Source organism: Sturnira hondurensis, unplaced genomic scaffold (assembly GCF_014824575.4).
Source record: "Sturnira hondurensis isolate 20B ecotype Veracruz unplaced genomic scaffold, ASM1482457v3 Scaffold0021354, whole genome shotgun sequence".
NCBI classification, from domain to species: Eukaryota; Metazoa; Chordata; class Mammalia; order Chiroptera; family Phyllostomidae; genus Sturnira; species Sturnira hondurensis.
The window spans coordinates 12,401,733-12,421,304 of record NW_028093985.1 but is presented as its reverse complement, the minus strand read 5'-3'; the positions used below and the strand labels follow the sequence as shown (position 1 = coordinate 12,421,304).

General features: G+C 39.8%; 1 protein-coding gene across 8 annotated transcripts in view; it reads left to right on the top strand.

Annotated features, from left to right (window-relative positions):
- The first annotated feature begins 7,166 nt into the window (after positions 1-7,166).
- Positions 7,167-19,572, top strand: part of CCNH (cyclin H) — a 28,760-nt gene continuing 16,354 nt past the window's right edge. For 2 of the 8 annotated variants that reach the window (XM_037032356.1, XM_037032363.1), the window contains exons 1-5: positions 7,168-7,391; positions 9,592-9,714; positions 12,396-12,469; positions 13,632-13,842; positions 17,160-17,323. In XM_037032356.1, the coding sequence (XP_036888251.1) occupies positions 7,275-7,391; positions 9,592-9,714; positions 12,396-12,469; positions 13,632-13,842; positions 17,160-17,323 (689 nt within the window). In that variant the 5' untranslated portion in view covers positions 7,168-7,274. Of the gene's footprint in view, positions 7,392-7,666; positions 7,816-8,934; positions 9,026-9,591; positions 9,715-12,395; positions 12,470-13,631; positions 13,843-17,159; positions 17,324-19,572 lie in introns of those variants that run through there. The other 6 variants (XM_037032355.1, XM_037032357.1, XM_037032359.1 and 3 more) reach the window with 6 other exon arrangements.

Genomic DNA, 19,572 nt, shown 5'->3' with positions numbered 1-19,572 from the left:
TAGAGCACATGCTACGTCATATACTGCCTATCCGGGAGCATGGTTGGGGGCTCACCTTTGTAACACTGAATTGGATGTGGTTACTCCAAAGGAAAGACATCCAGAACTCCCCATGAGTACTGACCTCCTTGCTCTATTGTAATGTGAACTGTATAAAGTTATCAATATCCAAGCAATTGCAAATAATTGCCAGATTAAAGTAATGCAACTCTGATCGTTTTACTCTCCCACTCAAAAATTTTTACTGCACTACATAAAAATTACTCAGCTTAACACTCAAGACCCACTGCTAATCTTCTCGCTAGTTCAGTCTCAGTGAATTCACCACATTCTCCAACCAACCAAGTTATGATCTTTTCCAGCCTCTAGATTTGTATCTTGTACTTTGTGTCCCTTTACTTTGCCTAAGCAGATTCGCCTACTAAAATGCCCCTTTCTTCAGTATCAGTAAAAATTCTAATTCACATGAGTGTTATGTCCTCCAATTAGTCTATTCTATATATCCATTAAGTAATATCTGATATTTATTGAACGATTTGTAGAAGCCAATCACGCTGCTGTATCTTCACAGGCGATGATTAATTTACCATATTTTTCAGACCATAAGATGCACCTAGGTTTTAGAGGAGGAAAACAGAAAAAAAAGTTGAAGCAAAATATGTGGTAAAATATTTAATAACATAAATAACATAATGTTTCACCAATGTAAATGTAAACATCATTAACAACCATTATTCCTCCCAAATTTGGGCTCAAAAATGTGTGTCTTATAGTCTAAAAAGTACGGTAATCCTCACAATCACTTTATGAAGTAGCTACAACTATATTCTTCACTGTTCAAAGCACAGAACTCAGGGCAAAACAGAGTGAAGTGACTTTCCCAAGAATATTCAGTAGCAAGTAGTGGAGTTGGGATTCTGGTTTCATATCCTGAGCTCTGAACACTAGACCTACTGAGTCTCAAATGAAATATTTCCACCCTGTTAAATTGTTACAAAACTGTGTTGGTGCTCTGTATCATAGATGTATTCATGCTTAATTAATTGGTATAAAAGGATAAGGTGGTAACAGATCGCTCCCAGTCAAGGTTGTAACAGAACAAAGGCTAAGGACAACTCCATTTTTTTGGATTAACAGTGATTTTTAAAAATCCACAAAAGTTACCTGCAGGTGGACCACCTACTTCTGGCTAGCAGACACACTAACTCTTTGGACTGTGTTGTGGCGGTTGCAGCAAAGAACTAGGCTCGGGGTCTTTTCTACATCAGTGCCAGCCTTCAGGGGCTTTATTCAAGGTTACTGTCATTGACAGAGGGCTGTATTTGTGCATAATTGTTCAACTATACTCTAAGGACCCTGAAGTAGGAACTGTAAAATAGCCATGTTTATGTCTCCATTAGCATCATCACCAACACCTGAGAATTAGTGCCAGGCCTAGAGTATAGTGGTGATTTAGTAATATATGCTGAAATGAGCATGACTGTAGAGAATTCATTCCTCAATATGTTGTCAAACCTCTTTACACCTTAACTTTGGATAGCTCTAAAACAAAAGCAAAAGTGTTTTAATTTGGGGGTGGTTACATTTAGATCAGGGCATTTTTAAGTACTGTTTGTTATTTTTATTTATTTGCCTTTTCTTTAGTAGTACTCTGTTTCGGAGAATCTAGGTACTTGTCCCAGGCAATTACTTTTCTTAGTCCCACTTGACAACTGGGGAAAAAACTAGAAAAGGATTTTAGAGCTAATGTTAATTGTATATATCAAATAGAATTGTAAATGGCTTAACTGTTTTTGACTCTCATTCCAAAGCTCTAGTTAGAATGTCAGAAACCCATGTCAGTAGCTGAAGGGGTACAGTTTCATGTCAGGTTTTAAAGCGAGAAAGACACTCTGTGTTTTGTGAGCACAGCTGTGGTTTTAGTCTGCCCACCACTACCCGTTTTTTCCTTGTGGCACTGAAACCAGAAATGATATGAATATGAACATACTGAAGTATTTGGGGAAAAAGGACTATAAATTACTCAGGCCACTTATTAAAACGCAAAATTATTCCAGGTCGCACACATATTTATTGGTTCTCTCCCTTGACTTTATTTTCCTTTTCTTCCTTCATTCCTAAAATCAAGCAATCTAATCTTTATTATCTGAAACCATTAGGATCACTAGGGCAGGGCCTGAAGAACGAAGACTGTCCTAAAGAAAGAGAGAAAAATTCTGAATACTCTAATGGCACATGAGGAAGTACAGAGCCTGTCTGCAATGACCAGCAGATGACACTGTGTATCACTTGATCTCTGATTGGCAACCCTGGATTTTGAGATCATGCCTGCAGTCAAAATATTTAGCTTGTCTGAAAATACTTACTATAACACAATGTAGCAACCACAAAACAATAAATGAGACTGTGTTTACTTAAAGAAATCACTGTGATCTTTCCTGTTAATAGTCACTTCTGGGTGGACCCTAATGAATTTATATCTTTATTTTTAAAGGAATTTTCTATTATTCCTCTGGGAAGTATAAATTCTGTTTGTTTTGTTTTTGTTTGAAACTTCTCTATCTAGTAGCAGAGACATTGTTATTTAAAAGTAATGAGACGAAGGTGAAGGGATTAGCCAAATAATGTACATGTAGAACCCACAGACACAGTGTCGTGATGGACAGAGAGAAGGGGGGGCACTGGGTGGAGGTGGGCAAAAGGGGGGAGATGGGGACATCTGTAATAGCATAAACAATAAAAATAGAGAAGAATAACAACAAATAAAAACAATTTAGCAATAAAAACATAATAAAAGTAATGGGGAGGAGCAAGGAGTGGAAAGGAATTGGCCAGGCATTGATAATTGTTGAAATACATCTCTCTCTATTCTTAATGTTTGAACTTTTCTATAAATAAAATAAATGAGTAGAGAAAAACACTTGCTACTTTTTAGTTGAAACTATAAATGAAAACAGGTAAAGGCACCAAGTTATAAGTCCACAGTCTGCTTTCTGCTGTAGAGATAGCACAAGAAATAAATCTGTGCTCGACAGGCTGAACAGGGAAATGCCACTCAGGCAGATGGACCAGTTCAGCATCCAGCCTGGCTCACCTTTATATGAAGAACTCATATATGAGTGTTTATGTTAGGGCATCAGTAACAACTTTATTTTGTAGTCAGTTAACTTAGGTACAATTTCTTAGTATGCTGAATGTTAATTTTAATAGACTAAGACTGAAGATTTTTTAAAATAGTTACACCAGAATCACCAGATTTTTACATTTGTCTTCCTAAATGAACTATGACATTGCGCAATTTTACTCATATCCCCATTGAAATCAAACTCGGCCATCTGTCCCAAATGCCCATTTTTATTTACCTTTACATAAAACTAAAGGAGTTGTCAAAGGTCTTTCAGAAAAGCAAAATAAAAAGAATTGACACAGTATACATAAATCATGGGTCTAAAATTTTGTGCATGCATTCATTCACCTAAACCACTTCTTTTTCTGCCTGTCTTTTGTACCTTTCAGGTTTTCCTTTTACTCACTCCCATTATATGATCTTGTAGGGCATTCACAAGACATTGGATTCATAACTTGCTAAGTCCCTCCTTAACACTGTAAAAAGTTGACTTAAATGGAGTGATTTAAAATAGAGCTAGGGTCCAGCCAAGATGGAGGCGTAGGTGGAAACACTGCCTCCTCACACAACCAAGTTTAAAGACAACAAAGTTTTAGTAACAAAAACACAACCAAAACACAGAAAATTAAACTGTACGGAAGTCCGACGAAAACAAACCATTCATCTAGACAGGTAAGACGGGCGGAGTCAGAGACTGGCTGAGCTGATCGGGGTGGCACAGGAAAAGGTAGCTGGACATACACAGGCACACAGGCAGCGGTTGGCAGATCCCAGATCCAGGGTGGCCACGGGCGGACCCAGTGGAGACGCAAGGTGGCTGGCTGACCGTGGTCACACATTCACACTCAGATAAACCAGGCCAAGGATCCAGCAGTGAGACAGACTGCACAGGCTAGGGCCCCAACGATGGGAATTAAAGCCTAAAAGCACCAATTGGAAAAACTTTCAGGGTTGAGGTGCCGGGAGAAGCTCCCAGGCTCACAGAGAGTTTGTTGGAGAGATCCACAGGGTCCTGGAGGGTACACAGCCCACACACCTGGGAGCCAGCACTAAGGGGGCCCGGTTTGCTTGTGGGAAGCAGCAGAGGAGACCAAAATCTGAGACAGAGAGTGGAACAGATGCCATTGCCCCTCTCTGACCCCGCGCCCCCCCTCCCACATACAACATCACAACCCAGCAACTGGGTTGACCCGCCCTGGTGAACACTAAGGCTCTGCCCCTCATACATAACAGGCATGAATAGACCAAAACACTATGGCTCAAGAAGAACAACTCAAAGCCCCTGAGCCAATACTTCTAAGCAACCAAGAGATAGCCAACCTTTCAGATGCACAGTTCAAAACACTGGTGATCAGGATGCTCACAGAACTAGTTGATTTTAGTTGCAAATTAGAGTAACAAATGAAGGCTAAACTAATTGAAATGAAGGGAAATGCACAGGAAACCAATAGTGATGGAAAGGAAACGGGGGCTCAAATCAAGGGAGTTGACCAGAAGGAAGAAAAAACAACCAAACAGAAAAGAAAAAAAATGAGATTCTTTTTTGAAAGAATTCAAAAAAATGAGAAGAGGCTTAGGAAGCTCCAGGACATCTTTAAAAATTCCAACATCTGAATTATAGGGATACCAGAGGGGAAGAAGAAGAGCAATAAGTGAAAAACTTATTTGAACAAATAATAAATAAGAAGTTCCCCAGTTTGGCAAAGGAAATCGACTTCCAGGAAGTCCAGGAAGCTCAGAGAGTCCCAAAGAAGGTGGACCCAAGAAGGAACACACCAAGGCACATCATAATTACATTAGCCAAGATTAAAATGAAGGAGAGAATCCTAGAAACAGCAAGAGATAAGGGGATAGTCACCTACCAAGGTGTTCCCATCAGACTGTCAGTTGATTTCTCAAGAGACCTTACAGGTAAGAAGGGGCTGGAAAGTATTCCAAGTCATGAAATCCAAAGACCTACATCCAAGATTGCTCTATCTAGCAAAGCTTTCATTTAGAATGGAAGGGCAGATAAAGTGCTTCTCAGATAAGGTCAAATTCAAAGAGTTCATCATCACCAACCCCTTATTATATGAAATGTTAAAGGGACTTATCTAAGAAAAAGAAGATAAAAATATGAACAGTGAATGGACAGCAAACTCACAGTTATTAACAACCACACCTAAAACAAAAGCAAACTAAGAGGACAGCTAGATCAGGAGCGGAACCATAGAAATGGGGATCACATGGAGGTTTAGCAATAGGGGAGTGGGAGGAGAAGGGGGAAGGGGGGAAAAGGTACAGAGAATAAGTAGCATAGGTGGTAGGTAGAAAGTAGATAGGGGAGAGGACAAGACTAGGATGGGAAATGTAGAAGTTAAAGAACTTATGACACATGGACATACAATAAAGGGGGGGATGGAGGGGGAGGGGGTGTGCAGGGTGGAGGGGAATGAAGGGGGGGAATGGGACAACTTTAACGGCATAATCAATAAAATATATTTTAAAAAATAAATTAAAAAATAGAGCTAGGGCAGCCATTCCAGAGGAACTAACTGACTTGCTCGTCTTTCCCCTCAAACCTTTGAAATGTTTGATCTGGGCAAAATAACTCTGAAAACCGAGAGCAGTCTTTAGAATTAGTGCCACCATGTATAGCTGAAAATTAACTTAGCTTATTAGCACCAATAGAAATTCCTTTCTTCCATTCAAGTCATTTTTTCCCTTCTGCTTGTTACACAAACCCCTCACCTTCCCCGCATACATTAGAACACTTTCTGGGTTTCTCCTGGAATCCAGGCTTCCCTAATAGTAATTTTTGATCTCAAATAAACGTTTGTTGCCTCTCACTTTGGATTTTATTTTTCAGGTAAACATCAGCATACGTCCTTCTTTATTCTAGTTTTCTCACTTAGCCAGTATACTAGTAGTCCAAGTTATGGACACATGTTCAAGGAGTGCCTGTATCTCCAAAGTTATAAACCACACATTGCATAAGTTGAGAAATTCAATTAACCCTGGCAAACTCTACCCTTTACTGCACTCACCAAAATGAAACAAAAAATAAAACTCACTGTTTCTTAAGCCTCTAAAAAACATTTTCATGGAAAGCTGACTTAGAGACATACTGCCACCTCTTAACTGTATGTCCTTTTCCTATCTAAATTCTTCACGTCTCATCATATCTTTCTTAACTGATTGCTGCAGGTAAATTCATTTTTCTCATGTGAAGTATGATGCACAGAATACGGTGCGCCTAAAGGAGATATTTCAAAACAAGTAAAGGTTTTCGTAATCAACGTATATTTTGTATCAAATGCAATTTTGCAAGTACTAGTAACAAAACAAAAAAATTGCAAATCTATTAGGTACTACACATAGCTTATTTTAAGATTTTCTTGGGGCAATAATGAAAATGGAAATCTCAAGAAAACGTTAAAACCACCATACAAGAGATTTCATACATATTCAAGAGATGGAAATAAAGTGAGAGGATTGGCAGAATCCAATCCTATCCAAGAAAAGAGTAAAGAAAAAGGCACAGAAAAAGAATGGGTCACGTTAGTGGCGGAGCGGCATAAACGACGCACAGGCACTGCTTCTAGCTTTCCAATGACTTTCTAGAATTTGATGCAGAGATTTCGGCCAGGCTCCACGCGCTTTTTCAGGACCTTGTCCTTTCTACCTGCACCGTCGCTCCCGCCTGACTCAAAGGCCTCACCCCTCAACTCTTTCAACTCTGCTCAATAGCACCTTCTCGCTGCGGCCTATTTAAAAGCTGACACCCTCTCCTGCCCCCTCCCCTCGTTTTCACTATTTATATTAGCCCCTCCTTGCCCTCAATTTACAACCCCTTGGACACCCCAGCCTGCCGCTCTTCCTCATAACCTCGCAGGAAAGGGGCGGGGCCGGCGCCGAGGCCCGCGGAAGGGAGGGGCTTAGCCGCGAGCTCCGACCACCCGCGCGGGGCGGTGGCCGAACGCGCGAGAGGTTCCACTCGCTCCGGAAGCGCGATTGCGGACGGAGTCGCACGTGACCGTGACGTCAGCGGCCCCGCGCCTCCGGCTGGACGCCCGGGGCAGTAGTAGCTGTAGCTCTTTGCACCGCGCGGTCGTAGCGGCGGGCGGCCCCGTCCGCGGACTCCCCGGGCCCGGAGCCGGACGTCAGCATGTACCACAACAGCAGCCAGAAGCGGCACTGGACCTTCGCCAGCGAGGAGCAGCTGGCGCGGTTGCGCGGCGACGCCAACCGCAAGTTCAAATGCAAAGCGGTGGCGAACGGGAAGGTGAGCACCGCGTCCGCCGTCCCAATCTCCGGGTCCGTAAAGTCTCGGAATGCTGCGAGCTCCCCGCACACTTCTGCCTCTCCTCCCCGAGGGCATCTATTTAAACCGGGTGTTGGGAGAGCGAGGGGCGAGGCCAAGCCCCGTGGCTGAGTGGCAGGCAAGTAACCAGTCGCAGGGCAAAGAGACAAGTAGGAGGTCCACGTGGTGAGGGACCTGGGCCATTAGCTGGTTGAGAGGGCGTGTTGGGGAAGGCTTCTCCCTGGACTGCTGTAGAGAAGGTGGGCCTAGGACGTTGCGGACTGACCGAGCCCCTGGTGCTGGGCGGGAGCTCCGAAGTCGCAGGGCAGGTTCCTGGAGTGCTGTGGGCCCTGTGTGTCGGAAGCTGAGCACTCGTGCAGGAAAGGCTGAAGAAGGCAGGGAATTTGTAGGCGGAAATGAAAGGAGTTCGAACTTTGTGATGAAGAGGTGGGGAACCTTTGTAAAATTTTAAATGGCAAATTAACCTTGTATTCTGTACAGAAAGCCCTCTGACATCCTGGTGTTGGATGGGTCGGATGGGGCAGGTTGGAGGCAGGGAGTCGAGAGAGCTAGCACATACCAATTGATTTAAGAAGGTCTGGATTAAGTCTTGCTAGCCAAGTTCTCTCAGCTATTAGCTCCCAGACACCTCTGTTTAATCTTTCACCCAAAGCTCCAACATCCATCCTAGCACAGGCTGCCCTGCAGGCTTCCCTGCAGTAGGTAATCCATGTCTCAGACCTATTGTAACTGAGATACTGTGCTCTTACCTTTGTCACATCTTTTGTATCACTTTATTTTGGGGCTGCTCAAAGTAGTACATGTTATGCTGTTTGCAAGGCACTGTTCTAAGCATTTGGCAAATGTTAGCCCTTTTAATCCTCACAGTAGGATTAAAATCCTCCTGCGGTAGGATAGGTACTTTCTTGCCTTTTATAGCTAAGGAAACTCCAGTACTGAGAGGTTGAATCATTTCTCATGGCTGCATTACTAATAAGTGGCAGAGCCAGGATTTGAACCCTATCTAGTTCTAGCATTCCCACGCTAAAACACAGTTACCTGCTGTCTCTATCAATTAACACTTGAATTGGTTTTCTAGGGCTGCCATTAAAAACACACACACACACACAAACTGGGTGGTTTAAAACAATAGAAATCTACTGTTTCATGGTTCTGGAGGCCAGAAGCCTGAGATCAAGGTATTGGCCCGTTGGTCTCTCTGTCGCGTCTAGGAGAAGATTCTTCCTTTCTCTTCCAGCTTCTGGTAACCCCAGATGTTCCTTTGCTTGTGGTACCATAACCCCAATCTCTGCCTTCATCTTTCCATAGTGTTCTTCCCGTGTTTCTGTATTTCGTGTTCTTATAAGAATACCAGTCATTAGATTAGGAGCCACCCTAGTACCGGAGGACCTTACCTAAGTACATCTGAAGAGACCGTATTTCCAAATAAGGTCACATTCTGAGGTACAGGCATACCTTGTTTTATTGAGCTTCACTTTATTGTGCTTCACAGATGTTGCGATTTTTACAAATTGAAGGCAAGATCCTCCACCTGCAAAAGGATTACTATTTGCTTTATTGGGGTGGTTTGGAACTGAACCCACAGTACCTAAGAGGTATGCCTGTACTGGGGGGTTAGGGTTTCATTATATCTTTTATTTTGGTAGTCATAATTAAACCAGTAACAGGACCTAAAGGGTTTTGTTGTAAAGTTGTATGTAGTCTATTCTATAGAGTTTACGAAGATAGATGAGAGGTAGTATCAAAGTGAGAATTATCCCTGAGGCACTTGATTTTTTTATTTTAACCTGTGTGACTTAATGATTGACTGAGATAGTGGTCTGGAAAACTTTCCAACTGTTAACAGTGCATATCTCCTTTTTGATTTCTAAATAATGACATTATACCTGTGTGTATATTTGCACAGTCCATCATAGGATTGCTTATACCTTAATGAAGCAAATGTCCAGCTGACATTCTGCGAAACTGTGAAATGATGGTCTACTTTGTTTGTTAAGTATTTTCCTAAAGCTATTTTATGCAATATTTAGCAATTCTATAAAGAGAAAGTGATATGTGGTGTTTTTCCTCTTGGCTGGAGATAGAAAAGTAATCTGGACAGAGAAAAATATTTTAAAATGATTTAAGTTACTGAACTTTTGTTGTAACTTTTGATCTAAAGGTTCTCCCAAATGATCCAGTCTTTCTTGAGCCTCATGAAGAAATGACTCTCTGCAAATACTACGAGAAAAGATTATTGGAATTTTGTTCAGTGTTTAAACCAGCAATGCCGAGGTCTGTGGTGGTAAGTTATGGTAGTGATGCAGTAAAATGCCCCTCAGCTGACTTCTGAAATATGACCTCTTCTAAATTTGTACCTCAGTCCTGTATCCACTTCATTCAGGAATGCAGCTTAGTTATATAAATATATAATTTATGTATTTCAAGTTTTTGTCACATTATTTTTCAATAACTCTTAAATTATGCGTTCCTATATCATATCTTATAAAGTGTTTCAAAGCTCATTTCATAGAAGAATTTTGAAGTCTGTTAGATAGGCCATGTTTTATAGTGAAAGAAAAAAATAAATTACTTTTTCTCCAGGTCCTCAGTTGATGAGTAGAATTGGGACCAGAACATAGAATAGTGCTTTTTCAGCTATATCACACACATTTGAAATAATGCATTCATTCATCATTTGTAATCATATGTTCCAGCTAAAGCTAAAAGGAATTTTTAAACCTGATTAGTAGAAGCTGGAGATTTTCATTGGGTAAAAGATTGTCCTGTGATTGTTTCAGATATATGGTTCTGAGGACCCCTTTTGTGTGTGTGTGTGTGTGTGTTTACTGTGCTGGAACAATGGTGAGGAGAAAGAAGGAGTTAGAATTTTTTGGCTATTTGGATTTATATACACTGTCCCTGTAATGGTCCCTTTTGTGTATATTCTTATTTAGCAAAGGTAAGCTGAGATTAAAAAGCTGAAAGATACAGAAAAAGAGGATAAAATATTTTTTCCTTATCTCACAGAGTTGTTTTGAAGAACACATGTGAAAGTATCTTAATTGAAGGTCTATCTTAAGTTGTAAAGTTATACAGAGTGAATAACTTAGTTCACAGCAGGGAATAACCCCCTAGGAAATAATTTCCATTTTTATAGTTGGAAAAATTGATATTTATTGAAAATATTGAATCCAAAAGTATTCATTGTTTCTTCTTCGTTTACCAGATCTTCTTCTGAGAGATCAAAGATTCAGGAAGAATTTTAGATACACTTGATTAGTTTCTAGCTCCAGATTTAATTCTCTTCTGATAAAAGAACTATAACCTAAAGCAATAGGTTTAAGTGATCTTTACAGATGCAGAAACCGAATCCTTAATGGAAGTTGTCTTTATACAAGATGCGTGTTTATAATTGAAGAATTTTTTGTTTCACAAAAAATGACATAAAATATTTAAAAGGAAATATTCTTTTTTAAAATCATGAAGTGGATAAACGTATTTTATTCATTCTAGCCAAATGACATAGTGGTTAGAAGTACAGGCAGTTGACCCTGACTGATGTGGCTCAGTATGTTGGGCACTGCCCCACAAAGCAAAAGGTTGCCAGTTCTATTCCTGGTCAGAGCATCTGCTAGGTTGCGTGTGTGGTCTCAGGTTGGCATCATATGCTTTATCTCAATCTCTTTCTCTCTCTCCACCTCTGTAATACATAAATTATTTTTCTAAAAGTACAGGCAATTTTCTGTTGAGTTCAGTCTTTATTAAGATGTATGACTTTGACCAAGTCAGTTAATCTCCTTGATACTCCGTTTTCTTCTTTGTAAAGTTAAGATAGCAGTGTTTCACCAGCTGTTTTAAGGATTGAAATGAGATGGTAGTTTTGTGCATTTGTATTTTTCCTCCTTAATTTCCTCCTGTATTTTTTCTAATTTGGGCCACTTTTGATATTCTGAATTCTAAAATAAACACAAATTTTTTAAAATAAGCCAATAACCATAGAAAGGATAACTCAAAGTAGGTAGGGACAGTCAGCAAAGGGTCTTTTGGCTGTGATGTTTCTATAGTACTTTATCACAGTTTATTTTGATAAAGAAGAATTAAGTTTTGGTATTTTGTATGAATAGCATTTTCAAAGAAACTTTTTTATTTATTGGGATAACATTGGTTAATAAGATCATACAGGTTTCAGGTGTACATTTCTATGATACCCGATCTGTAAATTGCATTGTGTGTCCACCACCCAAAGTCAGATCATCTCTCATCACCATGTATTTGGCCCCCTTTACCACCTGCCTCTCATAACCACTCTACTGTTGTCTGCGTCTGAGTTTCATTTTTATATCCCATATATGAGTGAAATCATACGGTTCTTAGCTTTTTCTGACTGCCTCGTTTTGCTTAGCATCATATTTTCAAGGTCTATCATGTTGTTGCAAATGTTGGTATATCATGTTTTCTTATGGCTGAGTAGTATTCCATTGTAGATATGTACCTCATCTTCTTTATCCAACCCTTTACTGAAGGACACTTGGGTGTTTTCTCTCTTTTTTTAAAAAATTTCTTTAGTCAACTTCTATTTTTTTAATGTGATTCTTTTTTTTAACATTTTATTTATTTATTTATCTTTAGAGGGGAAGGAGAGAGGGAGAGAAACATCAATGTATGGTTGCCTTTTGTGCGTCCCCTGCTGGCAGTTGGCCTGCAGGGAACTGGCCTGCAACCCAGGCATGTGCCCTGACTGGGAATTGAACTGCGATCCTCTGGTTCTCAGACCTGTGCTCAATCCACTGAGCTTCACCAGCCAGGGCCACTTGGGTGTTTTCATATCTTGGCCACAATGAATAATACTTCAGTGAACATAGGGGTACATATATCTTTGGAAATAAATTTTTTGAGGAAACTTTTGATAAATAAGTTTTAGTTTTTAAATTAAATTTAACATGTATGTGTGAATAGATTCTGATTATATATTTTTAACTTTAGGGCACAGCTTGCATGTATTTCAAGCGTTTTTATCTTAATAACTCAGTAATGGAATATCACCCCCGGATAATAATGTGAGTATAAATCTAATTTATTTTTATTTAAGAGGACCTTCATACTACGTGTGTGTGTGTGTGTGTGTGTGTGTGTGTGTGTGTGAAAATGACTTCCTAGTAAAAGGTAATTTAGACTCCCATTCTCTTCTGACCTTAAGATCCCTGAATATGCTCCTTACATACCTGTAATACTTCCCTGTAATACTAATGCCATCTGAGCTTTAACTTGTACAAGTTCAAATAGTGGGTTTTTTTTCAAGCTAGCTCCCCTAATGCCCCTTTCTTCTCCCAGTTGCTGAGTGAGAATTATTGGTCATACCTCCTCTCCTACATCCAGCCAGTTTACAAACCCTATAGGTCCACAGTGATTTCAGCTGAACAGAGGTCTTTGTGCTTCTGTACTCCCCTGAGCACTCTGCTTTTCATTGAAGATAGAATCGATAGGAGGAGGAGGCTCATTAAAACACTTGCTGTCAATCACAGGGTCCCTGCTTTTCCATTTTCCATTCCCATTTCGGTCAGGTCCTTGTTACTTCCGATCTTGATTTCTTTTTTAGTAATTTTATTACTAGCATCTCATTCTGAAATTTATGTAGTAGCAATGAGTTTCTTAGGTTTGTCCGTACATTAGTAATCACCTATTCAAATGCCCTTGGAGACTTTCACTGATGGGTCTTCCACAAAGGTAGTTCTGTAACCTACGTTCCATCCCGTGCTCATACGGTACGGATGTGTGTGCTGTTGCATTTTTTTCTCTTCCATCTCTATTTCATGATTCAGAGTACTCTTATTTCTTAGTTATTTTGTTCATCCAGATTTTAGGTTGAACACTATGAAACTGCCTTTAAGTCATTAATGTTGAATGCCACTGCACGGTTCAACCTAATTGTATAGCCTTTTAAGGATTAAAAGTTTGAACAGGAAACTCTCTCTTCTCTCTCTCTCTTTAAAACATATCCTGTGATGTCTGCTTGTGAATAGTCACTTATGAATATTAGGTAATTTTAGAATGTACTTTTAGAAATAAAATATTTAGATATTTTTCAAAGTGTGTATATATATATATAATCCCTAGTTATGTGTGTATAAGAGAAAATTACTTTCTAGTAAAGGATAATTTAGACTTGCATTCTATTCTGAATTTAAGATTCCTCATTATATTCCTTATATTTTCTACTAGGCTCACTTGTGCATTTTTGGCCTGCAAAGTGGATGAATTCAATGTATCTAGTCCACAGTTTGTTGGAAATCTGCGGGAGAGTCCTCTTGGACAGGAGAAGGCACTTGAACAGATTTTGGAGTATGAACTGCTACTTATACAGCAACTTAATTTCCACCTTATTGTTCACAATCCTTACAGACCATTCGAGGGCTTTCTCATTGACCTAAAGGTAATTTTGTTGCTATAAAGTAAACTAGTAGAGTGTACTCCTTTGCTCTCATACTATAACCACAGGAATTCAAAATTGTAACTTTTAATTATCTTAATTGTTACAACATGGTCTCAGCAAAAACTTGAGTGTGGCCAGGTCCTCAAGGGCAGTAGTCCTGTTTCAGTATGCAGCAGAAGCACCTGGAGAGTTTGGTAACTCAGTGTTGGGTTGCAATTCCGGAGCTTCTGATTTAGTAGTTGGCAAATACTGATCCAGGGATCATAATGAGGACCACTGTGAGTTTACAATAATGCTTTTAAAAACTTAAGATATCTCTTACAACTCTGAAGTATACTTCATCAATCTAACTTAAAGAACCATAAAAAAATTCTCAATTTTCAACAAGAAGATTACTAAGTGATTTCTAGTTTTAGTGCATTGTGAACTGGAATCAATATGTAGGCATAAAAAATGTTACGTAAATAAGTATTGGCAAAAGCAGCTTTTAAGGTATTTTGTTTTGACCCTGAAAAAGAACTTGGATTATCTGAGTAAAGTCAAACAGAAATCAGAAACTGGTTCAGTCATCTCAGTTGAAAGGCGAAATTTGGGTACCTTCTCTATGCCAAACATTGTGCTTGATGGTTATGCCAGGAACAGCCCCAGCTTCTCTACACCTACGGTCTAAGGGGAAAGAGGATCGTTTGTTCAGATGCTCAGTGTTACAGAGAGGGAACTACAGGGTACTTTAAAAGGAGATAGCAGACTGAAGGGAAGGGAAGACAGTTCTGAGAAGGTGCCATTTAAAGTGAAATTCATACCAAGAGTGGGAATTTGGTGGTGAAAGAGCATCCCAGTAGGACATCTCTGGTCAAAGGCCCAGATTCAAGAACGATGGGACCCTAAAGAACCTAAATAGCTTAGAAATGGAGGGGAAGACTGCCGCAGAGAGTGCAGCCTGAGTGGAAGGCAGCACCTAGACTGTGGAGGTGATGTTGCAGATTTTGAATAGAGCAGTGGTAAGCCAGTAAAAGGTTTAAATCTGGTGAGTGGCAAATTAGGTTTACACCTTTAAAAAAGTCGTGTTTTCAAGCTCGCACATCGGGCTCCATCAAATATTTATTGCACATCTGTATGCGTCACGATGATGTGGAGAATTGATACAAGGATACCATTGCTATGCATTAGTTTCACTCGTGTAGCAGCAGGGGGTCCTTAAGGAGCTTCTGGGACTTCAGAGCTAGTAGGCAGCATCAGTGAAGCTTGAGGTTTCATTGCAGATATAGAGAGAGGATCGGTGAGGAGCCTTTGGGTTTCTGGCCTGAGCACGTGGTGTTACACTTTCTGATGTGGGAGGTACTGGCCCAAGAGAAATGTGGATGGTGGAAGGGTGGAGGGTTGATGAATTTTGTTTGGAACCTGGTGAATTTTCATTGCCTGCCACACATCCAGGTGGGCAGTCATTTGTATCTGGAGGTCAGAGAAGATGGCCACATGTGGGCATCATTGCCCCAGGAAAATTTAAAGTGTGCTGGCCATGAAGACTTTTGAAAGGGTAGGGGGAGAAATACGAGAATCTAGGAAGAAGGGTGAAGAATGACCAGAGAGGTAGGACTTTCTAAAGAAGTGGAGTAGAAAACTTAGAAGAGAAGCACGGGCAACTCCCCACTCCTCCCAGAATTTAGGTGGAGTAAAAGTAGATGGATAACATTTGCTGGATTTAGGGCCAGAAAGGTCATTTGTGATCTTGGTGAGATTAGTCTCTGTGGAGTGTGAAGGAAGAAGGCCAATTGGAGCCATTTGGGCAATAAATAGAAAGTGAGGAAACATATATATGTAACTTGGATTAAACAGCTTGTCTTTGAAGTGGGGAAAGATGGAATTATTGAGAAGATGGAACTGCTAGAAATAGAGAAAAGGGACTTTGGTGGAAGAAACTGCTGTGGGGAACTCGTACTAAGAGAAAGCTCAAAGGGAAAAGTGGAAAATATGGAGCTCAGGTTTCTCTTTGGAGTAAGGTAGAAGGATCGCCCTGAGAATAACAGCTTTTAAGGCAGGAAAAGAGGGAGGCATGGGGGCAGATAGGGTTATGCCTGGGGATCTGGTGGTGGCAGGAGGTAGGTGGTGTTCCTTGTTAGCAACAGAGATCGTTTCTGAGAGTGATGGGGTTTCTGAGCATCATTAAGACATTGAGAGAGATAGAAATGTTTAACATAGTCACTGAAAAATAGAACAAATGTTCTCTGGAACATTATAGTGCTGAAAGCCCTACTAAGATCAAGGAACCAAATTTATAATAATAATAATAATACCAGACCTACTAGTTGTATTGTTTCCTTTAGTAGCACCCCGAAATCTGCGTGTGGTTGCAAAGACGGTTTGTTGAATTCACCTGTTGTTGAAGTTTAGTCAGAAATGTGTTGGCAGCATATCGGGGCAGGGAGTTCAGGGGGGAAATAAGGACCATAGGACATAGCTGAGCTGGAGCAAACCGAGGGAGAAAGGACCAAGGTTCTAAGGAGGAAGCCGAAGAATAGCTGTGAAATAACTGAGCAAATGTATTGGGAAAAGGAGCACTGTGGTCAGAATGGAATGTCTGAATTTATCGTATCTGAGGTCAGGAATTTTGGGACAATGACAAGACCTTCACGTGACTACAAAATTGTATCTGATACTTTGTTTCAGATTATGTTGTGGAAAAGATTTCTTACTACTTCAAGACCCGAATGTGGATAGCTATACTAAATCCAAGGATTTAGGGCTCATCTTAAAGTGTAAGAGTTGTCCGAAAGTATGGGAATTTCCATATTTCTTAGGCATATTGTAAAAATAATTCCATAATCAAACTAAGATTAGTTTCCATTTGCTTTTTCTCAAAAATAGATTTAAATAGAGGAATTTCAAATCAGAATGAACATGTGCTTTGCTTCCTAAATGATGTCTTACATCTGGCTTGCCTGGATGTGTTGACCTGGGAGTGTATATTTCTCAGGTTGGCTTCAGACCCAGGGGAATTTCTAAGAGCCTCCTTTGCCTCTACTCAGAAGGACAAAAGGAGGGATTAACATAAACCAGAATAGCCAAGTGCTATGCTGGGGACTTGAGCTGTATTATAGTAAAGCAGATACTATATAATGACCACACTTTCCATACATTCTAATGGTGAGTACAGAATAATCTTACATGTAAAGATGGTTTTTGCTGCGGTATTGAAAAGAAGTTACTTTTACAAAAGCATCCTGTGTTAAATACTTTGTGGTTAATACAGATATTTTGAACTGCTGTTACTCCATTAAACTCTCATAAGTAATAACATTTGCAAACTTTCTCTCTAGACCCGCTATCCCATGTTGGAGAATCCAGAGATTTTGAGGAAAACAGCTGACGACTTTCTTAATAGAGTTGCATTGACGGATGCTTACCTTTTATACACACCTTCTCAGATTGCCCTGACTGCCATTTTATCTAGTGCATCCAGAGCAGGAATTACTATGGAAAGGTATTGATTTGTGTTTTGACTCAGATCACTTGGTCACTCAATTTATTTCTTCCTGGAGTGTGAGTCTCAGATCACTTAGTCACTCAGTCTATTTCCTCCTGGAGTCTGGCTATAAAGGACAATACTCACTTTTGTGAATATCATCCTCTGTATCTCCCATGGCTGGAAAGGTTGGGGCAACTGAGGGAAGAAATGAAATCACCTTTTAAGGAAATCTTTAAAAATTGAGGATGATATTTTTGAGCTAAGAAGGTCTGTTTATGACTAAAGTAGAAGTAAATTACTTGATCTTCAAAAGACTGATAAAGTTATGACTACATGGCAAATTCACAAGTTTTATGAACTGGTGAGCAACATGAGTGCACAAAATTGTCTGCTTGTTTTATTTTCCTGCTATGGAGCATGTGTGGCACCTGGAATTCAGTAAAATTTTTATTGACTGAATAATGCTTTGAGAGACTGTCCAAATGAATTGCCACTCAGCTGTAAATAGTAATAGTTAACACATAAATGCACACTGAGAATTAGGTTCTATGATAAGCACTTTACCTCAATTCACTTGATTATTTTTTTTAAGATTTTATTTATTTATCTTTAGAGAGGAAGGGAAGGAGAGAGAAGGAGAGAAATATCAGTGTATGGTTGCCTCTCGTGAGGCCCCTGCTGGGAACTGGCCCGCAACCCAGGCGTGTGCCCTGACTGGGAATCGAACCACAATCATGTGGTTCACAGGCCCACGCTCAATCCTCTGAGCTATACCAGCCAGGGCTAATTCACTTGATTCTTATAGCAGTATCTTGAGTACAGATTAATTGTTATGCTTGTATTATTTATATTTATAACTTGAGTACAGTCTTGCAGCAAATTAGACTTTACATTTTTATATTTAATTTCCTTGAGTCTTTTGAGGTCTGCTTGATTTTATTCCTTGAAATAGCTGAGAAAGTGTTCTCCATGTTTGTCATCCCGCATCCATAACTTCAAAATCCATTTGTGTGGGTCAGGAAACAAGCAGATGTGATTTAGTCTATTCAGCTCAATGGGAACTTGTTTTCTTGTGAAACATCACTGTGTTACTAACCACAGGGTGCTGCCCCAGGCATCACTGCAGTGCTCAGGTTGCATTCAGGGCATGCGCACCAGGTTACCTTTGCACGCCATGAACAGTTCTGATTTCAAAACAAATCCAAGATAAAGATTTGCAGGCTTGTGTTTTGTTTAATATCTGGTCTGCCTCTACTCTACAAATAGAGCTAATTAATGGTATATAAAATATACATTTAATCCCAAAATGATACCTGTCTAATTTCTAAGCAAGCCTTTATTGAATGCCTTCTATGTCCCGAGCATCAGTTCTCTTTCATTTCTGATTTTATTTACTTTTGTTTTCTTCTTGATGAGTCTGGTTAAAGGTTTATCAATCTTCTTTAAAGAAAACAGCTCTTGTTTTTATTGATCTTTTATGTATTTTATGGACTCTGTTTTAACTTCAGCTCTGATCTTTATTTCCTTCTCTCTTTAGGCTTTGTTTTTCTTTTTCTGGTTCCTTTAGGTGCAAGGTTATATTGTTTGAGATTTATTTGTTTCTTCAGGTAGGCCTGTAATACTATGAATTTACCTCTTAGAGCTGTATTCCATAGATTTGGGGTTGTTACATTTTCATTTTATTTCAGGGTATCTTGATTTCTTCCGTGACCTCATCATTTATTAACTTGTTATTTACCTTCCATGTGTTTGTGTTTTTCAATTTTCTTCTTGTAATTGATTTCTAGTTTCATAACGTAATGATTAGGAAGATGCTTGATAAAATTCCAGTTGTCTTAAATTTTTTAAGACTTGCTTTGTGGCCCAGCATGTCATTGATCCTGGGAAATGTTTCAGTTGTACTTGGAAAAAAATACATATTCTGCTTCTTTTGAGCAAAATGTTCTAAAAACATCAAATACAGGGGTACCTCGGTGTTCGTCCATTAACTTGTTCCTGAACTTGTGGCGAGTGCTGAAACCCACAAATAGCAAGCAAGCCACAAATGATGAAACGTTTTCTCTTGTGGGGCAGCATCACGACTCAAACAAGTTCTAGCAAGTGTGATGAGTCCCACGTGAGTGCCAAGTGCTGAAACTTTTTTCCCCCATTAAAATGGAACAAACACAAGGTTTGGTGAGTTCTGAAGCCTGTGAGTACTGAGGTGTGGCTCTACATACATCTGGTCTAATATTTCATTTAAGGTCACTGTTTCCTTGTGGGTT